This window comes from Motacilla alba, chromosome 23, assembly GCF_015832195.1.
Source record: "Motacilla alba alba isolate MOTALB_02 chromosome 23, Motacilla_alba_V1.0_pri, whole genome shotgun sequence".
Lineage (NCBI taxonomy): Eukaryota > Metazoa > Chordata > Aves > Passeriformes > Motacillidae > Motacilla > Motacilla alba.
Genome location: NC_052038.1, coordinates 3,960,927 through 3,988,145, shown reverse-complemented (window position 1 = coordinate 3,988,145; position 27,219 = coordinate 3,960,927). Strand labels below are relative to the sequence as shown.

The 27,219-nt window shown below is 50.0% G+C and overlaps 3 protein-coding genes across 11 annotated transcripts in view; 1 reads left to right on the top strand and 2 right to left on the bottom strand.

Moving 5' to 3' along the window:
* Nucleotides 1–11,637, top strand: part of ZMYM4 (zinc finger MYM-type containing 4) — a 38,442-nt gene extending 26,805 nt beyond the window's left edge. For 7 of the 8 annotated variants that reach the window (XM_038160551.1, XM_038160556.1, XM_038160555.1 and 4 more), the window contains 11 exons: nucleotides 166–290; nucleotides 633–804; nucleotides 1,391–1,444; nucleotides 1,560–1,739; nucleotides 2,259–2,353; nucleotides 2,485–2,656; nucleotides 4,333–4,490; nucleotides 5,766–5,877; nucleotides 6,935–7,183; nucleotides 8,160–8,289; nucleotides 9,834–10,311. In XM_038160551.1, coding sequence (XP_038016479.1) covers nucleotides 166–290; nucleotides 633–804; nucleotides 1,391–1,444; nucleotides 1,560–1,739; nucleotides 2,259–2,353; nucleotides 2,485–2,656; nucleotides 4,333–4,490; nucleotides 5,766–5,877; nucleotides 6,935–7,183; nucleotides 8,160–8,289; nucleotides 9,834–10,041 — 1,655 coding nt within the window. In that variant the 3' untranslated portion in view covers nucleotides 10,042–10,311. Of the gene's footprint in view, nucleotides 1–165; nucleotides 291–632; nucleotides 805–1,390; nucleotides 1,445–1,559; nucleotides 1,740–2,258; nucleotides 2,354–2,484; nucleotides 2,657–4,332; nucleotides 4,491–5,765; nucleotides 5,878–6,934; nucleotides 7,184–8,159; nucleotides 8,290–9,833 lie in introns of all 8 variants that reach the window. The other variant, XM_038160549.1, reaches the window with a different exon arrangement.
* Nucleotides 11,638–16,158: 4,521 nt separating this feature from the next.
* LOC119711235 lies at nucleotides 16,159–19,159 on the bottom strand. Its single transcript, XM_038161172.1, has 5 exons — nucleotides 18,457–19,159; nucleotides 17,877–18,131; nucleotides 16,943–16,993; nucleotides 16,461–16,622; nucleotides 16,159–16,241 (listed from the first exon to the last, which is right to left on the bottom strand). The coding sequence occupies exons 1-5, from the start codon at nucleotides 18,911–18,913 to the stop codon at nucleotides 16,159–16,161; spliced, it is 1,008 nt and encodes a 335-aa protein (XP_038017100.1). The 5' UTR covers nucleotides 18,914–19,159.
* A 4,251-nt stretch (nucleotides 19,160–23,410) lies between these two features.
* Nucleotides 23,411–27,115, bottom strand: LOC119710988 (interferon alpha-inducible protein 27-like protein 2A). Of its 2 annotated transcripts, none has more exons than XM_038160587.1 (6): nucleotides 26,966–27,115; nucleotides 26,298–26,340; nucleotides 25,989–26,048; nucleotides 24,701–24,751; nucleotides 24,190–24,351; nucleotides 23,411–23,983 (listed from the first exon to the last, which is right to left on the bottom strand). In XM_038160587.1, exons 2-6 carry the CDS (start codon nucleotides 26,299–26,301, stop codon nucleotides 23,904–23,906), a joined length of 357 nt encoding a protein of 118 aa, XP_038016515.1. In that variant the 5' UTR covers nucleotides 26,302–26,340; nucleotides 26,966–27,115; the 3' UTR covers nucleotides 23,411–23,903. The 2 variants fall into 2 exon arrangements, with proteins under 2 accessions (XP_038016515.1, XP_038016514.1); XM_038160586.1 differs by having other exon boundaries at nucleotides 26,638–27,113.
* Nucleotides 27,116–27,219: the final 104 nt, after the last annotated feature.

The following is a 27,219-nucleotide window of genomic DNA, read 5'->3' as shown; positions in this document are numbered from 1 at the left end:
TCCCCCACCCCTGCTGGAATTGTCTTTACTGCAGTTGAGAGATTAATACATGATTTATGTATCAGAGAGTATTTTTGAATGCATTGTTAAACCTTAACTAGTTTTCAGGTTGTTGGATGGTGTTTTCCAATTATTTTTTGGTCTGTTCTGTTTTTGGTATAACAGAAGGAGAAGAAACGCCTGCTCAGCCCCAGATCATTGTGGTACCTGTTCCTGTACCAGTGTTTGTGCCAGTGCCCCTCCACCTCTACACCCAGTACACCCCAGTTCCCCTGGGAATGCCAGTACCTGTAAGTTATGCTGCAGTTCACTACAGAAGCCAGTGGTTTACGGGCTTGTTTTGCATCCAGCACACCCAGCACTGTGTCACTGGGTGCTGTGTCTGCTCATGCAAGTTTATTTGCAGTCCTTGAAGCCATTTCCTTCCTTATTACATCATATTTGTTTAAACATGATCACACAAAACTACCAAATTGTAGAGAGAGTACAGAGCTGTCCAGTCTGGAGTTATTTTTAATTTCATTTTAGTCGTCCTAAAATATACATAAGGTTAAATGGGAGGGATCTCCTGAGTGTATTTGCTGTTTCCCCTCACCCCTAAGTATGTTCTGATGTTTCCATGTGTTCCATAGGTACCAGTTCCCATGCTCATCCCAACCACCCCGGATAATGCTGATAAGATCATTGAAAATATTCAGGAAAACAAGGAAAAGATTTCCATTAATCCATTTGAAGCTGATCTCCTTCAGATGGCAGAAATGATTGCAGAAGATGCAGAGAGAGAAAAAACACACTCTCATGGCGGTAGGTGGTGGTTTTAAAAAGGATATGAAATGCAGTGAGGTGAAGTCCTCTCACCACAGAATTTCCCTTGCCTGATTCTACATGCTGATTTGACTTGTGGTGACAGGGACAGCTTAGCAGAGGTAGAAGCCTCCAGATCAGCACATCATCTGTTAGAAGGAAGAGTCAAAATCAAGAAGGCAGAGCAGCTGCCTTCTTAACCTTAAAAGAAAATTTTCCTATCAGGCTTTTTATGGAGGGTGAGGCAGGTCAGAATTTCTTGGAGAGCAACCAATCCATGCAATGAAAGTGAAACAAGCTGGAAAGAGATAAAATATCCTCCTGGTCTACAGATGACTCAAATAATAAACAGAGAGGGATGGAAGCCTTTGGGAAAGCAAACCTATGTTAGTTATGATTTCAGTTTTCCCTGCAATAGCATGACCAAGGTAGAAAGCTGCTAGGAGAGCTCCAGTGGAGGAGAAGGCACAGCATGTGTGTTCATGTTATGACCTGATAGATAGGTTTTTGCTGTTCAAAGTATTTTATATGAGTTGTGCAAACTGTCTGTCATGTGTAGATACAGATTTCCTTCTTTTTCTTGAAGGATCTCAAACATCTGAGCACGAGCTCTTCCTGGACCCCAAGATATTTGAGAAAGGTCAGTCAGATTTCTTTATTTCGCGAATGGATTTGATCCTGCTGCATCTTTTCTTGCAAACTCCTGGTTCTGCCTTTCCTGTAGCACATGGTCCCTGTGGTCCCTCTCGTTGCAGACCAGGGCAGCACGTACAGCGGAGATCTGGAATCAGAAGCAGTGTCCACCCCTCACAGCTGGGAGGAAGAGTTGAATCACTACGCCTTACGATCCAATGCCCTGCCAGAGCCTGATCCAGAGCTCAAGCCGTTCTCCAAAGGCGATGTGGAACAGGACCTGGAGGCAGATTTCCCATCAGGTCGGTGTCACGTGAGGAAAAACTCATTGTTTTATAAAAGCACACACAATTTTCTGCGTGAACGTTGTCCCAGCAGCCTGCTTGTGCATTTTCATGTAGCGACAGTGGATGTTTAAAGCTGCAATAGTTGATCACATCTACAAAATATTACTATTTTTAGAATATTACTGCTGTTTTTAAAGACAACACTCTGCAGAACCCCTGACAGGAATAGCAAGAAGTTCTTGCTTACCTCCTTTGAATTCATCACTTCTGTGTCCCTGGGTATAATTCGTGTGGAGTGGCTGCTAAGATATTTGCCTGAATAAATACACCCACTGTTTTGGGGGCTTTTTTGTCCTACTGAGAATTCACTATCTTTATACAGATTGCTTTATTAGTCAAATGTCAGGATCACTTGAATATACAGGTGTGATTGTCAGCTGTAAGGTGTTCCATAGTATCTCAGTGACAGTGACACTTCTACCCGGGCTGCTAAATCATGTGATTAAACTCTTCATGGTGTTGATTTGACTCCAGACTCATTTGACCCTCTCAGTAAAGGACCGGGTTTGCATTCACGTTCACGGGCAAGACGGAGACACAGGGACGGCTTCCCACAGCCAAAAAGAAGGGTAAGGAAGTACTTCTGGAACACAAATCCCTTACATTTTGAAATAACCACGTTATGTGCCCTAATCTAACCATCCGTGGATGAGGAGCTGATGAAATGCTGCTTTGTTTGGATGTCTTTGCTTGCCTGTAGGGTCGGAAGAAGTCTGTGGTTGCTGTGGAGCCCCGGAGTCTGATGCAGGGCTCCTACCCTGGCTGCTCTGTTTCTGGGATGACCCTAAAGTACATGTACGGGGTAAATGCCTGGAAAAACTGGGTGCAATGGAAAAATGCACAGGAGGAACAAGGGGACCTGAAGTTTTCAGGTAAATTTGGCTCTGAGTGGAAACAGAAATACTTAGTTGAAGAGCACTTGGCTCGATTCATTGTTCAGGTGAAAATTAGGACTAGATACCACTGAGTTTTGCAATGCCCATTAGTAGGAAACAGATTTTATAGAATTCTGACTTGCATCTTTCCATGCGTTTAAAAATCAGAGCTATTACATTCTTAATTGATGTTTCCTTTAAAAAAAAAGTCTCTAAAGCATTAGAAATCTCCACTTTGCCTTCTTTTGCACGCAGTAGTTAATTTCCAGCACAGATGCCTTATGCAGCTGCAGAGCTTTTCTGAGCTATTATAGAACCATGGAATTACAGATCCATCAGACCATAATTCTAAGTTGACAGCACCAACTTGGCCCCATCCATTTTATCTGTAGCTGGCACATTCCCAAAGTATTTGTTGGTCAGCAGAACTGTTTGCTGTAAAAAAAATTGTTTGATCCAACATCAAAATCTTAACACTTCATTTCTAGACTTCACAGCTGGAAAGAAACATTTCAAAAGTCTGCCCACTCTGTGCTGCAACCTGCCTGCAACTTAACTTTATTACACCTCCTGTCTCACAGGGGTGATTGATAATAATGACAATTAAATACAATTTTGTTTATTTTTTCAGTGATGATTTTTTTTACAAAAGCCCAGCAGAGCTGGGATTTGGCAGTGTCTAACTCCCCTTTCCCTGGTCTCAGATCTTACATCACTGCACTGAGTTTTGTGGGCAGATTTTCAGAGTCAGGCAGAGAATTTAAATTAGGAATAGAATTGAGCTCTTTGGGAATGGTGGGGAAGAGAGCAAACCATAATAAATACTTCTGCAATTCAAAGAACTAAGCATGGCAAGACTTAGATAAGAAAGACCTGCAAAGGGAAAAATCCTAGTTAGGATGAGATCTGCTTTTTCATCTCTTACTTGGAATTTTTGTTGTCACTCCATGAGAACAGCTGGGGTTTATTTCCCAGAAGAGGAGTATTCACCTGAGTTACTATGTTTTCTTCTTGAGGCCAAGGAAGTAAATATTACAGTCATTTCCAGGAAACTGTGCCCACTCCCAGAAAGATTTCCTGCTTATTTCCAAGCAGGAATTTCTGAGGTGTGGAGCAGCCAAGCCTGCTAATTCCATTGCAGATCATTTGATCAATCAGTTCCTGGTTGTGCTGCTTCCCTTTCCAGTCCCCTGCACGTCCCATTGAACCCTTCCTTCCTTCCTCCTTCAAGGGGGATATTTATTGAGAATTGATTGAACTGCACTCAACTCATGGCCAGAAATACTCAGGTCTTTCTCTGACTCTGGTGAGTGTCTCACTCCCCTGAGTCCAGCTGGAGGGGTGAAACCCATTTCTCAGCCTCGAGCTCGTTGCAGCCATTGCTGTCCCACATTTTGGGTTCAGCAGACTCTTAAACATTTACACGTCTGGGCTCCAAATTCCTGCAGCCTCAGTACTCATTGCAACATTTACACTGATTGCTCATGCAGCTGGTCTGGGTTTTATTGGCCAAATCATTCCATTCTCAGCCAACAGATAGCAAGGAGTTCCCCATTTAATCATGCAGGGTAATTCATGTATGAGACAGGAATTTAGGAGTTCTGCCTACATGGAATAATAAGGAAAGTGGCAAGATTTAATGTGCTGAATTAATTTTCTAATCATTTCCTCAGGCCCAGTTCATCCTGTGAAGCTCAAGGAGGACATTCTCTCATGCACATTTGCTGAGCTGAGTTTTGGCTTGTGCCAGTTTATTCAAGAGGTGCGGAGACCAAACGGAGAAAAATACGACCCTGACAGCATCTTATACTTGTGCCTTGGAATTCAGCAGGTAACTCTAGGACTTAGGGCACTGCTGAGAACACACAGAACTGCTCTGGGCACTGATGGGACATCCACAGTCCCACAGAGCAGCTTGGGCATTGTAGAGGAGGCAAGAATGTCTCTTTTTTGGGTTTCATTGTTTGCCTTAGTCCTATATAGAACCCATTTTTCTGGACTTTCTTATGGTCACAATGACCAAGTTCTTCTGTCCTTTTATAGGAGTGTGATGTTTGGGCTGAGCGTTTCTACCTAGACATAAGTGCTTGGATTTGGATTTTTTTTGGATAATTTTTCATATTTAGGAAAGATTTGCTCCTCAGAAATCCTTGTTTTAAGATGGAATGGTTCAGATCTAAAATAATTGCACAGAGCTCTTCCAATATATAACTTCATGTGGAAGAAGTTGCCCAGGAAGGATTCTCAGTGACAAGGCAGTACCTGTTGTGTTGGCAATATTTACAGAGAAAGTACACTGGGAATTACTGCATTGTAATTAGTGAATACTAAGAGTAAAGTAAATACTGCCAGCCTTACAACAGTAGCAGTACAAACCTTCAATAATGCTAATTTGTGTTTCAAACTCAATGTTCAGTACACTTCTGTTTCCTTTAGAACAGCCCTGTTCTGAAAGAGTCATTTTGAGATAAAGAGTCAAAAGCTATTTTGACATAAAACCTATTTAATTAGACATGGAATTATCTTAATTTTTTTTTCCTTGCTACGCTTGGACAAAGTGTAGAAAGAGTTAAAATTCAAAGTGCCACTGATAAGTTCTCAGAGTATCAGGGATTTTTGTGTCACAGTTTTGACTTATTTATTGATACAAACTCCTTTTAGAAAACATTTTTTAAACTGCTCCTTGAAAAGTTTAAGGAGTTTTTGTTCCTTGGTGCTGCAAATGGAGCAATTTCAGCAGCCCGTGTCTCTTGTCAGGAGGTATTAAGATGTAAAGTTCATTTCAACAGAAAAATTCTCAGTAACTATTCTGGGTTTTATAGGCAGACTCTTTCAAAAATATTTAGAGGAAGATGATTTTGCAGAAAACAGCTCTAGAGCTTGAAATATTAACCACAGTTCTTGCCTAGATCTCTCCTTTCATACCGGAGTGGTCCCAGTCCCTGCAGGAAATTTGATTTGCTGTTTTTCTGGAGATTCCCCCAAAGTGTTTGGCCCCATAAGCCACTGGGCCATAAGAAAGGAAAAGAATTTGATGTGCTGTGTCTTCTCCACAATGTTATATAACCATAAACTGCTTTTCTTCCTGGTTTTTTTTCTCTTGTAGTACCTGTTTGAGAATGGTAGAATAGATAACATTTTCACCGAGCCCTATTCCAGGTTTATGATTGAACTCACCAAACTTTTGAAAATCTGGGAACCTACAATTCTTCCAAATGGTAGGACAATCCTTTTGTTTTATGTGGCTGCATGACAAAGCTGTATCACAAATTCATGTTTTCTCAGGGCCAGGAAGAGAATGTGGTCTGAGGCTCTCACATTAGTCTCCCCTCTCCACACCATGGGTTTCTACCAGTTATGATTACACTTCAAAGTATCTTTGCCCCTGATCAATCTTTGGAAAAAAAAGGATTCCCATTCTGGCACTCAGCACATTAGTTTTCTTCTTTCCTCAAGTTTTAGCTCCTTTTTTTAATACAAGTAGCCAGAATTTAATACTATATTTGGGATGAGGTACTGCAAAATCTGTATACAGTTGCACTGATATTTCCCTGTTAGTGCTGGAAATACTCCTGGTGAGTTTGGGGATCACATTAGCAAACCATTGGAATCTTGTCTCAACTCCAAATTAAGACTTCCCAAATTCTGCAGATACTTTTAATTGGTTTTCAAGCCTGATTCTGTGGTTTATAGAGCTGGACACCAGCCCTATGAGCACACAACATCTTTGGAGTATCAGTGAAATTTGAATAAGGCTGGCAACTCCACAACTGCCTTTTTATTTAGAAAAATGAAGTTTTTATTTAATACAGAAATAATCCAATTACCTATGGTTTGCTGCACACAGTGATATTTTTTACAACTAATTTTTTCTAAGCCCCCACATCTCCCTTTCCTGATTTAGGATAATCACAACAGGCTGTTTATACATAAAATGGGACATTTTAAACTCATAACTCACATTGTAGGAATTACACATTGCTGCAGTTGGCTGACTGTGGTTTAATACAGTCAAATTGGAACTTAGTGAGAATCTGCTGGTGTCTGCAGTTCCTTTTTATCCTTCTCTTCAGGTCTTGGAAGATCATGCTGTTCCACAGCTTGGTTCTCCATGCTCCCTCTTCTGTTTGCCCCTGCAGTATTCTGGTTTTATTGGATTACAGTTGCTATAGGTGTGAATTTGATTTGGTATGTGGTTCATTAACTGAGGTGAGCTGGCAGAGGATTTATATCCATGAACAACCATTTTCTTTTTTCTTTGCTCGTTCTTTGTAGGTTATATGTTCTCAAGAATTGAAGAGGAACACTTGTGGGAATGTAAGCAGCTGGGTGCATATTCCCCCATCGTTTTGTTGAACACCCTTCTGTTCTTCAACACCAAATATTTCCAACTAAAGAATGTCAGTGAGCACCTGAAACTGTCCTTTGCCCATGTTATGAGGCGCACCCGAACTCTGAAGTATAATACTAAGATGACATATTTACGTTTTTTCCCACCCTTTCAAAAACAAGAGGTAGAATCAGGTGAGTGCTCTCTGATCACTGGTGTTTGGGCAGTCACATCTGTGTGGTCTGAGTTACAGAAGCAGAGAATTCTGTCATTTTGTGTTGTCTGCTTCTCTTTTAAAAAGGATTGGGGAGAAATATGTTCTGCAGTGAGCAGAGCTAAGCATATGCTGTTATCCTGAATGCATTTGCAGTATTTTTCACTGCTTTAAAGAGAAATTCTGAATGAGCCAAGGCACCCAGGAAAAACTTACAAAGGTGTCACAGATTTGGCTGTGAATTTGTTTAATAGTCTTTCATTACATCCTCAGCTTGCATAAAACTGTATTAAAGAGAAATTCTGAATGAGCCAAGGCACCCAGGAAAAACTTACAAAGGTGTCACAGATTTGGCTGTGAATTTGTTTAATAGTCTTTCATTACATCCTCAGCTTGCATAAAACTGTATTAATACTGCAAGAGTTAAAGGCCTTTTCTGAAGTCCTTTTCTCAGCACTTCATAATCTTAGGTTTTGCAGATCCAGACCTTTATTGTGCCTTTTTAATTCCCATATTTGTCCTGGGTTTGTGTGGGGAACAGACCAGGCAGCCCCAGTGCAGAATAACAGTATTGGGCTTGCACTCAGAGACAAAGACACACAGATTTTTGTTCTGTTAATTTTGGCACTTGGGAAAGGGAAGTCTTTGATCATTTTGGCTTCTTCAGTTCATAGTTTCAGTGCATTACATGAAATTATATCCTCCATATTTTCCTGCTAGTTCTTGTGGGTTTTCTAGGTGAGGAATGGGCTGTGGACCTGGCCTGTGGGATGTGCAGTCCTTGCCCACCCAGCAGATCACACCATGGTTGGATGGTGACATGTGACAGAACCAATTCAAGGAGTGGGTTTGGGTGGTGCAGAGTCACCACTGGGTGCTGGGCTGAAACACCAGGCCTTGTTTCTGAAGGTGCTGCTTTTCACTGAACTTCTGTGATGCCATTTTTGTGTATCCAGATAAATTATCAGTAGGCAAGAGGAAACGCAGTGAGGATGAGGAGGTTCCAACAGCAGTGGAAATGGCTGAAAACACAGATAATCCCCTCCGGTGTCCAGTCCGACTTTATGAATTTTACTTATCAAAATGGTGAGTGACAGAACTTGAGTTTTGGTCTGTGTGTAGACTAGAACAGGCATTTGGGCAAGGAGCTCACTCAGACCTTCTGTGCCTGTGCTGTGGTTCCTCTCCCCAGTTCCCAATCCCTCAGAGGGAGCAGAACAGGCATTCCAACAGCAGCTCTGCTGTGAGACCCCCAAACAGCTTTGTTTTGGTTTGTTTGTTACTGATGTTGTGTCAAGAACAGAGTTACAGAGAGAGGTGTAGTCTTTAAATAAATAAATTCTTTGTTATAAATGTGAGACATTGCTACAGTGCCCATGGCATTCTCATCTCCCTTAATTCCTATACACCATCCTTGTGAGGAGATTATAACTAATACCCAAGGAACCTCATGTTCCTTGTGAAGGAGTGTAGGAAAAGGGTGAAGTAGGTAAAACTCCTGATAAATTTTGCCTGCTGGGACATGAGATTAACTTGTGTTTAAGAGTTAGGAAGGAGACTAAAGCAAGGACAGAGATATAAATCATTTTTCTCTCCTGTTTCTGTATAAACTTCAGCTAGATCCTTGAGCAGGTGGAAGATGATGTTCTTCTCTCTTCAAAGGAAATACACGTGTAAAATGAAACAGCATCTCATTAATGTCAGCTGAAACTCAGATAAATCACCCTCAGAAATGTACCCACTGAGCTTACAACAAATATCCCATTACTGAGGCAGAGACAGGCGTGCAGCTCTCCAGCCTCTTTCTGTCCCTCTTCTTACCTTCCTTGTCTTCGCTGGCACATTATTAGAAGCTTTTAGTTGTTCTTGGGCTGGGGAAGCATTTTCCTGCTCCCCATCATATCTCATCGCTGAGCTTCTGAGTGGTGCAGGCAGCAGTAGAAATTCCCTTTGCTGTTTTGGTGTGATTATCCCAACCAGGCAGGAGGGACTTAGAACCCTACCAGAGCCTGGAAGCTGCCCTGGGGTCAGTCAGGCTTTCAGGCAGATGGGCTCAGCATTGCAGCATGGCCAGGCAAGCTGGGATTTGGTTTCACTCACTCTTAAACACCACCTTAGAATCATTTAGGTTCAAAAAGCCCTCTAAGCTCATCAAATTCAGCTGTTCCCCCAGCACTGCCAAGGGCACTACAACCCATGTCCCCAAGGGCCACATCCACAGGGCTGTTAAATCCCTCCAGGGACAGGGACTCCACCACTGCCCTGGGCAGCTGTGCCAGGGCTGGACAACCCTTTCAGTGAAGAAATTTTCACCAATTTCCAGCATCTGGAGTCCCAGAACCAGTTTCACTCAGAGATTGCCTGTCAAATGTATTTATCTCTCTCCCATTAATTGGATGACCCTGAAGAACCACTGCTGTAAAGAAGTTACTTTGATTTTCTTTGTTTCTTTAAAAGCAACTAATGCTGAGTGACCTGGAAACAACTTAACTGTTCCCTCTTAAGAAGGGGGGAGACAGTGTTGCCATGCCAATGTAACTTTTATTTCTTTGCCGACCCTCTCTTAAACTGTTGGTAAGATTGTAAACGCAGCCTGATGATCCTGAACCTCGTTTGCTTTGCCTTGGCAGCTCTGAAAGCGTGAAGCAGAGGAGTGATGTGTTCTACCTGCAGCCCGAGCGCTCCTGCGTCCCCAACAGCCCCATTTGGTATTCCACATTGCCAATAGACCCAGGAACCTTGGACATCATGTTAACAAGGATTCTTATGGTGAGGGAGGTACACGAAGAACTTGCCAAAGTCAAATCAGAGGACTCTGATATTGAGTTATCAGATTAACTGCAGCGGGGTATTTTCCTTTGAATACACATCAGAAGCACCAAAATGTGAATACGTCCAGCCTTTGGAAAATGTGTATCAAACAAGCCAAGAAAACGTCACCTACAGGCAGATTTTGTACCACAGTGGATGTACAAACTGGAACTGGAAGGAAGCAAGCTGCGTAAGCTGCAAATCCCAACGTCCTGCAGCACCAATCAATCCTCAGAACAAATCCAAGTGGAACTCGCCCATTGGATTGGTGCAGAAATCCTTTATCTGTTTAGGATTTTTTAAAGTTGTGAGATATTTTTAAGGAAAATGGTTGTGTAAAATCTACCCTCACACTGGTGGGTATGGAGAGCTAGATTGTGGCTCAGGTGACTTCCCAGCCTGCTGGCTGGCAGCCCTTGCTGCCAAGGAACACGTGGAGATCCTTGAGCTCTTCCAGAGGATACGAGAGAAAGGGGTGAGGTTTAGACAAGCAGACACCTTCCGTTATAAATACACCTACACTTTTATATTTTTTTTTTTTTTTTTGGAAACTGGGATCAAATGTTAGGAAGGCAGGAGCCACTGGCCATCCCAAGGGACAACTCTGGCTGCTGTTAACTGCTCACACGAGGCCGGGCTCCAGCTCCCGCTCCGGGCTCACACCAACTCTAGCTGTGTTGGAAGAGGTGCTCTAGGTCAAACTTCTGAGTGACCCTTGGGGAATGTCCAGGAGGGAATGTCCTGGGCTCTGTGCAGAATTCCTTTCCCAGCCCAGTAGCTCTGCAGTCTGTCCATATAACCCAGTGAATACTGTGGTGCACGGAAAGTTCATTTCCTTCAGGCAGCTTTCCTTTCTCCTCTTTCCCTGCTCCTACGGTTTGGATTCTTTTGTAAGGCAAATCTAGAGAGGGCTTTGTCATTTCAAACAGGAATACACACACACTCTTTCTCTTTCCACCTTTGCGACACGGGCAGTGTTGTACAAAGGATGCAGTATTACTTCTGACAGCAGAACTGTGGTAGAAAATGACCATGTGTGTTTTTATCCCACCCCACCCAAAGAGATTTAGTCATAGTGTTGGAAATTGAAAGAGATTTTTTTTTTTTTTTAAGGCTTGGCTGTTACTGAGTCTTTTGGAAGAGTAAAGCTCCCATGTGGTGTTTAGAGGACAGGACATTATCAGATACTGTCTGTAGCTCTGTTTTCTCAAGCTCTAGGTGTGTGTTTCTGATGACCAGTGGTCACAAATTCATTGGAAACTCAAGCTATTTTTGAAGAGGAGAATTATATGGTTTTTATCTAGCTCTGGTCAGTTATCCATCTTCTATAACAAGGGTCTGATATTTGAGCTTGTCACTAAAATTTCAAGAGATGAAAATCAACAGCCTTGAATAATATTTCAGGTTTTTTGTTTTGTTTTGGTTGGTTGTTTTTTTTTATTATTATTATTATTTTTTTAGCAGTTACAAAAGTAATTTAACAAAAATAAAATCAGAAAGTAGTCTATTGACGTTGTGTACTCGGTAGTCCTGTCCCTGCCTGTAACAGATTTCACTGATGTATTTTTTAATACAGAAAATTATGTGAAAAGTAAAACCTGCCCCTGATTCTGTCTGACCAAAGCTCATCCGTGTCTGTCATTTTTGAGCAAAGGTTCTGCTTTCTCCATGGCCTGGCGTTCCCAGGGGAAGTGCTTTGGCCACTCCTCATCATGGGATGCTCCTGCAGGCTCAGTTCTTGCTCCATAAACACCAACCTGCCCCTGATTCTGTCTGACCAAAGCTCACCCGTGTCTGTCATTTTTGAGCAAAGGTTCTGCTTTCTCCATGGCCTGGCATTCCCAGGGAAGTGCTTTGGCCACTCCTCATCATGGGATGCTCCTGCAGGCTCGGTTCTTGCTCCACGAACACCAACCTGCCCCTGATTCTGTCTGACCAAAGCTCACCCGTGTCTGTCATTTTTGAGCAAAGGTTCTGCTTTCTCCATGGCCTGGCATTCCCAGGGAGGTGCTTTGGCCACTCCTCAGCACAGGGATGCTCCTGCAGGCTCGGTTCTTGCTCCATGAACACCAACCTGCCCCTGCCCGTTTTACATCGAATAGTGACACTGCAGGCAGGGTGGTTTGCATTGGGAAGGTTCAGGGAAAACAAAATCCTGCTGGAAAGATCAGTTTCTAGGGGATTAAGGATGTCTGAGGCGTGTCTGCTGCTCACAGGTGTGCCCAGAGCCTCGCTGGCCGTAGCACAGGGGAGGCTCCAGGAATTCCTGTGTCTCCTGGGCAGCTGCTGGGGGTGCTCCCTCCTTCCCTGACCCCCCGGGAATGAGCAAGGCAGCAGTGAGGACAGGCTGTGGGGAGGGCAGGATGGGGATGGCGTGAAAAAATAATCCCAAAGTTGAGCATTCCTCAATAGACCCTAACAGAAATATTCCCATAGAATAACGTGGGATATCTGTACCCTATGAGAAACACTTTTCTTCCCCTGAACATCCTCACTGTTTCTTGTCTGGGAACACATTCATTGAGGTCATTTTTTTGCAGGCACCTAGCAAGAAAGGTACTTGCCTTTCAGATTCTCTCAGCAAGGCAAGTGAAATCACTTTAACTTTCACTGGCTGAGAGCAGAGCTGTTAAACGTTGTGTAAACTTTGGTGTGGTGGCTGTGACATGACAAACATTTCCTTGCTGTTCCATGGTAATAATTAACACAGTAAGTAGTTTTAGTTTCTATTTCTCTCCTGCTTGGAGGCCCTTTGGCAATGGTCTGCTTTTCCCAGGGTCTGCCTCTGGGCTGATTTTGCCTCTTGAGGGATTTCTTGTCAGCTCAACTCAAGTTCACACTGATAACACAAGAAGGATTACCATGAAGGATTAAAGTCTATACAAATTATACACACAGGCTCAAAGTTCTGAACACAGACTTGTTTGTAATCAACATTTCTGACTGCTGAGCACACAGAATTTATTGAAATAATCTTTTAAACAAAAAAAAAATCATGCTGTGTCCTGCTGAATCCTAGATTTAACTGGGCTGGAAAAGACCTTTGAGATCATGGAGTCCACCCTGAGACCTAAGCCCAGCTTGTCAACCAGACCATGGCACTGAGTGCCACATCCAGTCTTAAACTGGAGTTTCAGTGTGGACAGAGAAGCAATAAAGATGGGTGTGAGAAAGAAAAATGGAAAACTTCCTGCTGCCAGGGTTCCAGCAGCTCCCAGGGCAGGAGGTGCTCGGTGCAAACCTGCTGCTCCATCCTGGCTTCAGTTCACTAAAGAAGGGAACTGGGGGCACTCTGAAAGCCACAGAACTGGGTGCAAAAGGAACTTCAATTACCTTGAGAATTATTTTACCAACTGCTGCTAAAAAAAACCACCCCAAGATTTCTCTGGAATAGTTTCCAACTCCTCAGAGACTTAAAACAGCAGCAAAGTCCCTCCTCTTGTCCCCAGCTGTGCTGCTGCTTCAGTGCCAGGGCTCACAGAGGTGACTCACAGGAACGGGCAATAAAGTCATTGGGTTTTGGTGACAATCTCAGCAACTCCCCAGTCCCCTGAGCAGCAGTTTCACTGTTGCCTTAACAACCAAAGAACCCAGAGCAAACGCTCGTGTGCTCATAACCCTGCCATGGCTGGAGCTTTGCTGCCCTCAGCACAACAGGTTCCTCCCCATTCTTCCTTGGCCTCTTGTCCTTTTTAAACATTCCAGAGGCAAAACAAAGATTTGCTGCCTTCATTCAAGAGCTGCTCCCTGGCAGCACCATCAGCCCTGTAAGATGCTATGTAAGGAATACGTTTTGAGCCCTTGAGCTCCCAAGCATTAACTCTTGGGGTTTTTTTTTGCTTTACCTGTGTATGAGCACCAAAAGTCTGTAAAAATCACAGACCATTGCTGAAGAGAAAGGCTAGAAGGAGTTTTGGGAGCACTGAAATGGGTGTGTTGTGCCTCTGAGAGCTGCAGGTCTTGTCTCATGCTGCCAGAGCTTCCCACCTGCAATGGGTGAGGTGACAGAGGAGTCCCCACGGGATCCCCTCCTTTGCCTTACAGGGAAATCCCTTTGCTCCAGCTCCACAGAGCTGGGCAGGACTGAATCTGCTCTTGCACCTTCCCCAGGAGGAAACAATTGGTTTGGAAATGATGTGGGGGTCAAATGGTTTGGCACAATATTACTTTGTTTGTTAGGAAGTCGTCCCCAGCCCTTTTTTAGGTGTTTTTTTTTTTTAAACTAAGGAAAATAATCACTCCTTTAGTCTGACCATTAGCACCAACTTCTTCCAGCAGCAGAGCTATAAGACCTTGCCTTTTTTATCTTCACTTGCACCACCACAATCCCAAGGAGCATTCCAGAAGTTTTCTGTTGTGTTGTGCTTTCAGAGGGAACAATTTTGGACATGCCAGGAAGAGCAAGTGGCAAAAGAGCTGCTGCAAGGTGCTGGGAATGTGCTTTGGGGAGGCAGGTAATTGATGGTAGGTGGCAAAACACTGATATAAATATTAAGTCCCTAAGATTAATGGTTTTATATTGCAAACATCTCATTGAGGAGGTCCTTGGTGCTCAGCCACTGGCACCAGCGCTGGCTCTGCTCCAGGGAGTGTTGCACAGATGCAGAATGGTTTTTAAAGTCATAAAGGCTCAAAAGAGCTTGGGCAGCTTGGATTCCTCTAGCCACAGAACTGAGATGTCCATTGGACACCACATCACCTAAGCTGATGGATCTTCAGGAGACACTCATCTTTTATTAAAGAAACAAGACCTGGGGTACCTGACTTTCACCTCTCAGGTGGGAGAAGGGAATTTGTGACAATGAAACAGTGAAGTCAGACAGAGCTTTACAGCCCACATCTCAAAATGAATGCCAAGAACATGGTTTTAATCTTGCAAGATCCAAGTGGATGTGGGCAGCACAAGCCACACACCCCAGCTTGGTTGTACTGGTTCTTTGTCAACCTTTGGATTTGTCAACAGAGGAGCTTGGGCCTGTGAGTGCCGGGCTTTTTATCCTCTCTTTTGCATATTTATGGCACAAACAGCCAGAGCAATTTGCAAAGGTCTTTTTGACCTGCTGGGAGCCAGGCTGCAGCTTTGGAGAGAAGGGTGAGGGTGGTGGCACCTGAACTTTCTCCCCAGCTAAGCCACAGACTCATCCCCCAGCCCCAGCACACTGACAGATCCTGTCACTCCTGAGGATCGATGACCCCTCATGTCTTGTCCCTTCCAGTCTGTACCTGGGTTGTACCCTCTGCAAATTGGCCAGACTTTCCTACCTCGTTTGGGCATTATGAGGCAGAATTCCACAGGATGCTTTGCAGCCCTGTGATGAACGGTGCTATAGAACTGCAAAGTGTTACTTCAGAAGATGTAACTAGCTCACCTATATTAAACAGACATTTTCTAATATGGGAATTTCTAGAGTCCAATGTATGCTATTCATAAGTGAATTATTGAGATCCTTAAAAGACTCTTTGTTTCAATCGTATCTGTATTCTGGAAAAGTGATTAAAAACCTTTTACCTTAATAAAAGAGTGCAGCCATCCTCCTCTCCTCTATGATGTTGGAATCTAAAAGCAGTTTACAAACCAGTGCACAGTTTGAAAGCAGAACCTCACAGATTTCATATGGGGAGGGCTCAGCAGTGTCCAAGCCACAGTTAACACTGCAGCTGATCACCTGCACAGCAACCCCTGGTGGTGCCCATGTGGATTTCCCACTCACACTCAGGTTTGTTCCTCTGGCGCGGGCTGTAGCTACTGCCCTGCCCCAAACTGAGTGCAGGGGAACTGGGGGCACCAGCAGCGAGCAGCTCAGTCCTGGGACTCAACATCCCCTGTGCCCTGTCCCCCTCTAATGCCACCATCACCCTGAGCTGCAGCCACACAGGAACACCAACTCTGCTGCAAGCAAAGCACATTTATTGGCTTCAGGGAAATTGCTGCTCACAAGAATCAAAATATTTTAAAAGGGGAGGCAGAGACCTGAGGGGTCTCTGGGGGTTTCCCAGCACCTGCATTGTGCATGGCAAGGCCTTGGGATCAGGCACCTGCTTGGCTTCTCTTGGCTTCCTCCTCTGGAGTTGTCTCCTCCTCATGTTTGTCATCCAAGTTACTTTTTCTTGGATTTGTCACCTGGACTTTTATCCTTTTTTACCTTAGTCACTTGGAGGTTTCTTCCCTTTGGACAGCAAGGCACCGCCTGCTGCACCAGCAGAGCCAAGAGAGAGACCTGCAGCTCCTGCAGAGACAAATCGAGATGTGAACTCCCAGGAGCATCAAGGCTGCCTGCTGAGGGACCGAGCACTGGGCACAGCCAGCCAAGGACTCCTCCTGGACACGGAGAGCCCGGAGAGTTTGGAGCAACTCACACCAGGGAGGAGTTAACGGGTGGCTTTGGACCCAGCCTGTGCTCCCTGGCATGGAGATGAAGCCCAGCTCCCCTGCCCTCCCCACTCACCGACGGACTGCAGCACGGCCACGGTGCTGCCAGCAGCCACTCCGCCGCCGTTGGCGATGGCAGCTGCCGACATCATCTTGGCAGCGATGGAGCCAGCGGCGATGCCGGCCCCGGTGAACCCCAGCGCGCCGAGGCACACCGGGAGGCCAACCAGTGCCAATCCTGAGGGAGAACAGAGCAGCGTTAGGGTGCTGGCTGTGACCCACATCTCCCCCTGCCACCAGCACCTGAACCGGCCTCCCCAAAAGCACCCAGGGACCAGAGCGGGGAGCGAGGGCTGGGGCTGCAGGGACGGGGACACCCATGGGCGGCAGGAGAGGAACAGTGTGCAGGGCTGCAGCAGCGGGGACAGGCAGGATTCCAGGCCAGAGCTGCCCCTTCCCTCCCACCCGCACCCCAGTTCTCCCCAGCTCTGGTACTTGCAGCACTGGATGAACAGAGCCCTGTTACTGAGCTCTGCTCATCCAGTGCCAGACCCTCACCTGCTCCCACTGTGGCTCCAATGACAGTTCCAATGACACTTCCATTGTCCCCTGAGAAAGAAAATGGCAGAAGGGGAGGAAGGACATCAGCACGGACAGCAAGGCCTTCCTGACCAGCAGCAGCTCCTCCAGCCTCCCCCTGCCTTCATCTGCCTTCAGCCACTGAAGACCCCTAGGAAGAGGGCACTGCTGGGGTGGGTGCCACTGCCCCCCAGGCTGGGAGGAACAAGGAGAAGAGGAACACCCCGGAGTGCCCACCCACCCTGCTGTTCCATGCTCTGCCCAGCCCTGCTGTGCCCACCACCAACCCGGAACAGCACAGGATACACAGCACGTGTCAGCCCAATTTGTCACCTGCCACCAGCACGAGATGAGTCAGAGTTCATAACAAACTCACCCACTGCCTTGCCAGCCCTTCCCTGTGCAGGGCGAGAAGGAGCAGGGCTGGCCACACTGCCCACTGGAATCCCTTCCTGGGGCACAGCAAATCCCAGGGCACTCAGCAGGTACCAGGTCCCAACTGCACACCCACCACCAGTACAGCCCCTCCTGCAATGCTTCTGCTTTCGGGGCACCTATTGCCCCTGCAGCTCCTCAGAGGGTGCCCAAGCTGCTGGGGCTTCCCAGTGCCTACCAGGCTGCCTGGCAGAGATCTTGGCATCAAGCATCTGCTTGGCTTCTCTTGGGAAGTCACAAAGAATGACAGAATGAACTAGGCTGGAAAAGACCTTTGAGACCATCTAGTCCAGCCTATGTCCCAACACTCCCTTATCAACTTAACCATGGCACTGAGTGCCACATCCAGTGTCTTCTTAAACACATCCATGGATGGTGACTCTACCACCTCCATGGGTAGACAATGTCAGTGCCCAATCAGTCTTTCAGTGAAGAATTTTTTTCCTGATGTCTCTCCCAAACTTCCCCTGCACCTTACCTGGATTATCCCCATCCTTGGGACCATTGCCAGCACCATTGCCATGACCATCTCCAGGACCATTCCCAGGACCATCCCCATCCTTGGGTTTGTCACCATGATTTGTCTTATCCAAGGGTTTCTCATCTGAATTTGTCTCCTTCTTGGGCTCATCACCAGGAGTTGTGTGCTCCCCAGATTTTGCATATATAACTATCGGGATCCTGCGTTCCTCCTCTAGAGCTGGCTTTCTGTTGGACAGCTTGACAGAGTCTCCTGCACCGAGTGACAGCAGGGTAGGTGTCAGCCCAATTTTGGTACCAAGAGAGAAACCTGCAGCTCCAGGCCGGTGCTGCCCCTCCCTCAGCAGCGCCCCGAGTCTCTCGGGGCCCAGCACTCACAGCCCCCAGCCTGGCAGTGAACCCCAGTGCCAGACCTTAACCTGCCTGGGCAACCGCTCCAGTGGCAGCTCCTTTGCCTCTGTGTCTCACAGCTGAGAGGGAAAAAGGCAGAAAGACAGGAGGGAAAAGAGGAAGAGGAAAAGGAAAACCAAGAGGAAAAGGACAGGGAAGGTGGAAGAGGGAAGGCCCACGCTGCCCACCTGCCAGCAGTGCCCGATGGACTGGAATGGTCCCGCGGTGCCCGGTGGACTGGAATGGTCCCGCGGTGCCCGGTGCGCTGGAGAGGTCCCGCGGTGCCCGGTGGACAGGAACGGTGCCACGGTGCCCGGTGGACTGGAATGGTCCCGGTGCCCGCCCCGGGGCCGCCCCGTCCCGGCCACGCCCAGGCCGGAGGCAGAGGGCTGAGGGCGAGTCTTCATTCGAGCGGTCAGGTACAGCAAGGGGGGCACGGGACAGAGGTGGGGGTCCCAGCCGCGGTACCAGGGGGCTTCCAGAGTGTGGGGTCACGGCAGACAATGGCGAGGGTCCTGTTGTGTACCGGAGGGTCACGGCACGGCAGCCAAAGCAGAGCCCCGTGTGGCTGTCGAAGCTTAACCCCAGCCACCCCAAAGCGCCTCGCGGCCGCTTGCTCATCGCTCCCACCCCTCCACCCCACATCGGGACCAGGGAGAGAACGGAAGGGTAAAAACTAGAAAACTTGTGGGTTGAAAGAAACAGTTTAATAGGGAAAGCAAAAGCCGTGCACGCAAGCAAAGCAAACGCAGGAATTCCGTCCCTGCTTGCCGTGGGCAGGGAGGGGTTCAGCTCCTCCGGGAGAGCGGGGCTCCTGCAGACGGGACAGACGCGGGAAGAGAAACGCCATCATTCCGAATGTCCCCTCCTATATCCATTCATGTTATGTCACACGGTCTGGGATATCCCATTGGTCACTTGGGGTCACCTGTCCCTCCCGCGTCTCCTCCCAACCTCCCACACACCCCCAGATCCCTCCCCGGCATGGCCGTGTGAGTGCCTGGAAGTGCCTTGGCTCTGGGCAAGCTCAGCACTAACAAAACCTCAATATCACCAACCTCGTGTTTGGCAGAAAACCAAAACACAGCCCCAGAGCAGCCCCTGGGAGGAAAATTACCCCTATCCCAGCCCAAAGCAGCACGGTGACCAAGAGCTGTGAGGAGTCCTGAGGAAGAGGAGGAGAAATCAGCCCAGGGCTCCCCAGGTGGCCCTGCCTGAGCTTAGGGCCCCCACTATCCCCCCAACAAGGGGGAGCACCCTACGGAGGAGCAGATCCCCCAGATCTCAGCTCCCTGCTGCCATCAGGTGTCCCCACATCCAGGCAGCAGGGCCACACGGGGCACCCCTGGACCTGGACCCTGCTCCCATGGCCACCCCAGGCCTGGACATGGGCACACCCCTGGGAGGCCAAAGCTCAGGGTGCTGGGGAAATGCCGTGCTGCCCTGTTTACCAACACTGCTGCAGAATGAGTGTATTTGAGCTGAATAATAGAGACAATGCAGGAACTGAAACTCTGCTGGCTGTGGTCACACACGTGGCACAATACAGAACACACAGCCCTTGTCAAAGCAGAGTCACCTGTCACCAGCACAAGGTGATTCAAACGTGGTTTATACCAAAGCCATCCAATGCCTGGATGGGAGCCAATGGCCAGAAGTTGTGGAGGGGCTGTGGGGGGCACCTCCTGCCCACCCCCAGACCCACCCACAGCCCGTGCCAGGTGCAGCCCAGGCAGAGGCACTGCCCAGATGGCCCCTGTGCCTGTAGCCACCCAAGGGCTCCTCCTGTTTGGAGCCATGGCCAATCCATGGGTGCCTCAGAGCCAGAGCCCCTCAGTGGCTGGAAGGTGTTTTGGGGGGTGGCTGCCCTTTGTGGGTGATGGGATGCTCCAGGATGCAGCCGAGGCTCAGTGGTTTGGGTTGTAGGGGCACCCCACTAAGGGTGTCCCCAGTCTGTGTCAGAGAGTTGGCCTGCAGTGAGCTCTGCTCCCTGAGCACATCCAACCCCTTTCTGCTCTCCCTTTCTGCCTCTGACCCCTGATGCCAGTGGACACAGGAGTTCTTGCCACAGAGCAGTCACCTCCCTGCACAGCCCCTGATGCCCTCAGCACTGACCCCTACCCCAGCAGGTCCTGGCTCTTCCCAGCACATCGGGATGCATCCCTTTGCTAGATTCCACTTGTGTTCAGATGACTGAAGGGTTCAAGGGCTGCTTTGGCTTCAGAGTAAGGCCAGGGTGCAACCCCGTGTTCCCACCCAGCACAGCCCAGTTCCTGCCCTCCCCACTCACCGATTCGGAGACTGAAGCCAAAATACTTGAAATTCATAGAGAAGTTGAGGGTCTCACCTCTTACCAGTGCTGCAGGGAGGACAGAGCAGCGTTAGGGTGCTGGCTGTGACCCACATCTCCCCCTGCCACCAGCACCTGAACCGGCCTCCCCAAAAGCACCCAGGGACCAGAGCGGGGCGCGAGGGCTGGAGCTGCAGGGACGGGGACACCCATGGGCGGCAGGAGAGGAACAGTGTGCAGGGCTGCAGCAGCGGGGACAGGCAGAATTCCGGGCCAGAGCTGCCCCTTCTCTCTCAGCAGCACCACAAGCAAAGCTGAGCACTGCTCAGCCCGTGCCAGACTCTCACCTACAAGTGCAGGTCTGATGATGATTCCAACGAGGAATGCAGCGACAAGCAGAAGAAAGTCTAAGGAGGAAAATGGCAGAGGAGCAGGAGTTTGGGCACTAAAGCTCCTCCTGACTGGAGCCCAGTGCCCTGTGCCAGGCAGGGCAGGACAGGGACCCACTGACAGCAGCAGCTCTCCCTGCACCACCCTCCTTCAGCTCTGCAGACACCCGAAGGGATGAACCCCAGGGTCCCTGTGCCCCCCGACGTTGTCCCACTGCAGGTCCCGTGTCCCCGACCCCACAAGCCACCCAACTTACCCATGGTGGGCTGGACGGCAGCAAGAGCTGCACTGGATCCTCTGTGAGCCTGATCCTTCAAGAAAGGAGAAAAGACTCTTTTCCACGGGCAGTGAGTGGGGCTGGGGGGGCGTTGGTGTCCTGGACAACCGTGCTCAGCCACGCCTGGCCCACCCAGGAGACCCCGGTCCCCCACACAAGCACAGAACCCTCAGACTCTGCCCAGGCTGCTGCCCAGCCCAGAACTTGGTGGTTGCTCCGCTGATACAGCGAGGTGAGCAGCACCTCGTTATTGTCCCCCCTACACAGAGAAGGGCTGCTGTCCCCAAACATCCCCTGTGGGAGCACAGCACCCCACAGCACCAACCTGTCCTGTGTGCACTGTGCTCTGAGGGTCAAAGTGCTGCAGGAAAGATATCAACAGGTAATATCACGACAGGTAATTGCCGAGAAATTGCTCAGTCACTGAGTTTCAGTTTCATTTCCATCAACTCTTGATGTTCCTGTCTCAGCTGGAGCGGGGCTGGGGCTCCCCCATCTCCAGGACATTGGACCTTGGGGTTGTCCCTGCAGGAAGCCTGTGGCTTTCCACTGTGGGGAACTACGAGGAATTCTTTTAAAGATGGATGATCTGGAACGAAGTTAAGTCAACAGAGACAACAGTCCATCTGAAAACTGTTAATTGATAATGGAAAAACAAACAGAAAAAGAAGTTACCCTACTGAAAAGTGCTAGAAAAGACAGAGGAGAAAGGAAAATGGAAAAGGAGGGGAGGGAGAGAGATGAAGGCAGAGACAAGAAGCAGGAGTGAGCAGCAGCAGACCGGGGAGCGCCGCGATGCCCACAGGACGCGGGACGTGCTGCGGCTCCCGGCGGGCGGACACGCGGGCAGCGAGCGGCGCTGGGCCAGGAGGGGCGGGAGCCGGGCCAGGGGCGCGGCGGGGATCGGGCGGCTCGGTGGGCTGGGGCGGAGGAGGGCAGGGTGGGACGCGGGCGGCTGAGGCAGGGACACAGGGACCGAGCGGCAGGGACACAGGGACCGAGCGGCAGGGACACAGGGACGCGGGACAGACGCCCCGGCGAGCGAGAACCTGCCAGGGCAGAAGAGCCAAAGGGCAGGCTGGAGCCAGGACAAAAAGGACAAAAAGCGAGCTAGGGCCAGGGCAAAGAAGCACAGATGTTTGGCAGGCTAGAGCCAGGGCAAAAACGCAAGGCTCACAGGCCCCCAAACTCAAAAAGCCCCAGAAACACCAAACACAAAAAGCAAAAGCACGAAAAAGCCCCCCAGTAGATGAGCCCACAGCCAAAGAGCAGGTGTCCAAAGCCCCCAGAAATTGTGGTGCAAGCCATGCTCATCCCAGGATGCTGTGCCAGCACCCCAGGAGCTGCCCCATGGCTGGTCCCCAGGGATGCGGCCCTGAGGATCCCAGACTCGTCTCCCAGGAGCCCAGACAAGTGCCCAGCCCAGCAGCAGCAGCGGGCACAGCGTGGCTGGCAGGACCAGCAGCCCTGTCCCACCCCAAATCCAACAGAGTGGGTGTCCCGAGCCCCAGGCTGCAGAGATGCACCCACTTCAGCCCCGGGGCTCTGCCGGCCCTGCACTGCAGTGCCATGCTGCCCTGAGCAGTTGCTGCAGCAGTGCTGGGCTCCCAGGGACTGCCAGGACTGTCAGGCTGCAGTGGGAGCTGCCCCTGGCTGTGCAGGGGCACAGGGAGCAAGGCTGGAAACACTGCCTGCTGCAATCCCTTCCTGCAGCACGGCACATCCCCAGCTGTGGGGCAGGAACCTGAGCCACAATGCACACCAAGCAACTCGTTTGGGCATTATGAGGCAGAATTCCACAGGATGCTTTGCAGCCCTGTGATGAACGGTGCTATAGAACTGCAAAGTGTTACCTCAGAAGATGTAACTAGGTCACCAGTGCATCATAACCTATAGTAAACTGACATTTTCTAATACAAGCATTTCTAGAGTCCACTGTATGGTGGACTAATTCATAAGTGAATTACTGAGACCCTCAAAAGAGTCTTTGTTTCAATCGTATCTGTATTCTGGAAAAGTGATTAAAAACCTTTAAACTTAATAAAAGAGTGCAGCCATCCTCCTCTCCTCTATGATGTTGGAATCTAAAAGCAGTTAACAAACCAGTGCACAGTTTGAAAGCAGAACCTCACAGATTTCCTATGGGGAGGGCTCAGCAGTTTCTAAGCCACAGTTAACACTGCAGCTGATCACCTGCACAGCAACCCCTGGTGGTGCCCATGTGGATTTCCCACTCACACTCAGGTTTGTTCCTCTGGCGCGGGCTGTAGCTACTGCCCTGCCCCAAACTGAGTGCAGGGGAACTGGGGGCACCAGCAGCGAGCAGCTCAGTCCTGGGACTCAACATCCCCTGTGCCCTGTCCCCCTCTAATGCCACCATCACCCTGAGCTGCAGCCACACAGGAACACCAACTCTGCTGCAAGCAAAGCACATTTATTGGCTTCAGGGAAATTGCTGCTCACAAGAATACAAGGTTTTACAAGGGGAGGCAGAGACCTGAGGGGTCTGTGGGGGCTTCCCAGCAGCTGCATTGTGCAGGGCAAGGCCTTGGCATCAGGCACCTGCTTGGCTTCTCTTGGGTTGCTTGTCTGGAGTTGTCTCCTCCTCATGTTTGTCATCCAAGTTATTTCTTCTTGAATTTTCTACCTTTTTTAGCTTGATCACTTGGAGGTTTCTTTCACCCAGTGAGCCAGGCAAAGCTTGCTGCAACAGCTAAGCCCAGCCCAACTTTGGCACAAATTGAGAGACCTGCAGCTCCTGCAGAGACAAATCAAGATGTGAACTCCCAGGAGCATCAAGGCTGCCTGCTGAAGGACCGAGCACTGGGCACAGCCAGCCAAGGACTCCTCCTGGACACGGAGAGCCCAGAGAGTTTGGAGCAACTCACACCAGGGTGGCTTTAGAGCCAGCCTGTGCTCCCTGGCATGAAGATGAAGCCCAGCTCCCCTGCCCTCCCCACTCACCAAGGGACTGCAGTAGGGCCACAATGCTGCCAGCAGCCACTCCGCCGCCGTTGGCGATGGCAGCTGCCGACATCATCTTGGCAGCGATGGAGCCAGCGGCGATGCCGGCCCCGGTGAACCCCAGTGCAGCGATGCCCAGCGGGAGGCCAAACACTGCCAATCCTGAGGGAGGACAGAGCAGCGTTAGGGTGCTGGCTGTGACCCACACCTCCCCCTGCCACCAGCACCTGAACCCCCTCCCCAAAAGCACCCAGGGACCAGAGCGGGGAGCGAGGGCTGGGGCTGCAGGGACGGGGACACCCATGGGCGGCAGGAGAGGAACGGTGTGCAGGGCTGCAGCAGCGGGGACAGGCAGAATTCCAGGCCAGAGCTGCCCCTTCCCTCCCACCCACACCCCAATTCTCTCCCGCTCTGGTATTGCAGCCCCCAGCCCAGCCCAGTCCCCAGGACCACGTGGGGCTGGGACCGGGCAGAGAACCTGAGCTCTGCTCATCCAGTGCCAGACCCTCACCTGCTCCCACTGTGGCTCCAATGACACCTCCAAGGACACTTCCATTGACCCCTGAGAAAGAAAATGGCAGGAGGGGAGGAAGGACATCAGCATGGAGAGCAGACCTCCCCTGAGCAGTGCTGAGCACTCTGTGCCAGGCACAGCAGGGTCCCAGAGCCAGCAGCAGCTCCTCCAGCCTCCCCCTGCCTTCATCTGCCTCTGGCCCCTGAAGACCCCTGGGAAGAGGCCACTGCTGGGGTGGGTGCCACTGCCTTCCCAGGCTGGGAGGAACAGGGAGAAAGGGGCACATCCCAGAGTTCCTGCCCTGCCCTGCTGTGCCATGCTCTGCCCCACCTACCGCACCCACCTACCCAGAACTGCACAGGACGCACGACAAGTGTCAGTCCAGTCTGTCACCTGCACTGCCCACATGGCCACTGAGCCCGCAGCCACCCGTGAGCACGGAGCTCCTCGTATTTAGAGCTGTGGCCAACCCATGTGTGCCTCAAACCCAGAGCCCCTCAGTGGCTGGAGGATGCTCATGATGGTGTTTTGGGGGTGGCTGCCCTTTGTGGGTGATGGGATGCTCCAGGATGCAGTCAAGCCCCAGTGATTTCGGCTGTGGGGGCACCTGGAAGGCTGCACCCCACTAAAGGTCTCCTTAGTCTGTGCCAGAGAGTTGGCCTGCAGTGAGCTCTGCTCCCTGAGCACATCCAACCCCTTTCTGCTCTCCATTTCCACCTCTGGCCACTGCTGCCAGTGGACACAGGAGTTCTTGCCACAGGGCAGTCACCTCCCTGCACAGCCCCTGATGCCCTCAGCACTGACCCCTACCCCAGCAGATCCTGGCTCTTCCCAGCACATCGGGATTTATCCCTTTGCTAGATTCCACTTGTGTTCAGACAACTGAAGGGTTCAAGGGCTGCTTTGGCTTCAGAGTAAGGCCAGGCTACAACCCCGTGTTCCCACCTAGCACAGCCCAGCCCCCCTGCCCTCCCCACTCACCATCAGAGCTGTGATCCTTTGCTGCTGCTCCAGGGAGAACAGAGCAGCGTTAGGGTGCTGGCTGTGACCCACATCTCCCCCTGCCACCAGCACCTGAACCGGCCTCCCCAAAAGCACCCAGGGACCAGAGCGGGGAGCGAGGGCTGGGGCTGCAGGGACGGGGACACCCATGGGCTGCAGGAGAGGAACAGTGTGCAGGGCTGCAGCAGCGGGACAGGCAGGATTCCAGGCCAGAGCTGCCCCTTCCCTCTCAGCAGCAGCACCAGGAAACTGGAGCACTGCTCAGCCCGTGCCAAATTCTTACCTACAACTGTACATCCAATCACGAGTAGAGTGACGATTGCAACGGTGACTGCACTTGTACCTAAGAAGGAAAATAGCATAAAGGCAGCAGTGCGGGCAGTAATGCGCCTCCCAGCTGGAGCCCAGTGCCCTGTGCCTGGCAGGGCAGGGGCCCGCTGGCAGCAGCAGCTCTCCCAGCACCGCCCTCCTTCAGCCCTGCAGACACCCGGGAGGAAAGGGGAGAAGGGGCGAACCCCAGGGTCTCTGTGCCCCCCCCGATCTGTCCCACATCAGGGTCCGGGCCCCAGACCCCACAAGCCACCCAACTTACCCATGGCCAGCTGGACAGGATCAGTCTGCTCTAATCCCAGTACCTTGGGAAGCAAGAACAAGATTTTTTTGCATGGCTGGCAGCCACGATCACCGGGGTTTTGCTGCCTTGCATGATCGCCCCAGCCCCCCCTCTCCCACCCAGGTGACGCAGGCCATCCCATAAGAGCAGAGACCCCCTCAGTCCCAGCCCAGCCCAGGCCTACCTGGGCTGTGCTGCTAGTGCACGGACTCAGATCCGCAGGGACACTGAGATATTTATTGAGGGAGAGGAGCTGGTTTTATACCCTTCCTCAAGACCCATTATTTCCTTGTACATTTTTTTCTACTATATGACCTATCACACATTGCCACATGAGTAATGCTGTAAATTCTTTCTTATCATCCTTCTATGGTGTGATCTCGTGCTGTTCAGGTGTCTGGAAGATTCCAGCAAGCTCCTCTCCTTAGGGCGTCTACCAAGTGACATTTCTTGCCAAGGTCACTCAAGCTTCTCCATGCTGCCATGGCATTCTGCAGGTGCCTCCCACAGCCTATTTTATCAGTTAGATCTTATCTCTCCCCACTGGTGCAGGGAGGTGAGCAGCCCCACATTACTGGCCTCCCTACACAGAGAGGCTGCTGTCCCCAGACATCCCCTGTGGGAGCACAGCACCCCACAGCACCAACCTGTCCTGTGTGCACTGTGCTCTGAGGGTCAAAGTGCTGCAGGAAAGATCCCAAAAGGGAATGTCAGGACAAGTAATTTATGAGAAATTGCTCAGTCACTGAGTTTCAGTGTCATTCCCATCAACTCCTGATGTTGCTGTCTCAGCTGGAACGGGGCTGGGGCTCCCCTATCTCCAGGACATTGGGGTTGTCCCTGCAGGGAGCCTGTGGCTTTCCACTGTGGGGAACTACGAGGAATTCTTTTAAAGATGGAT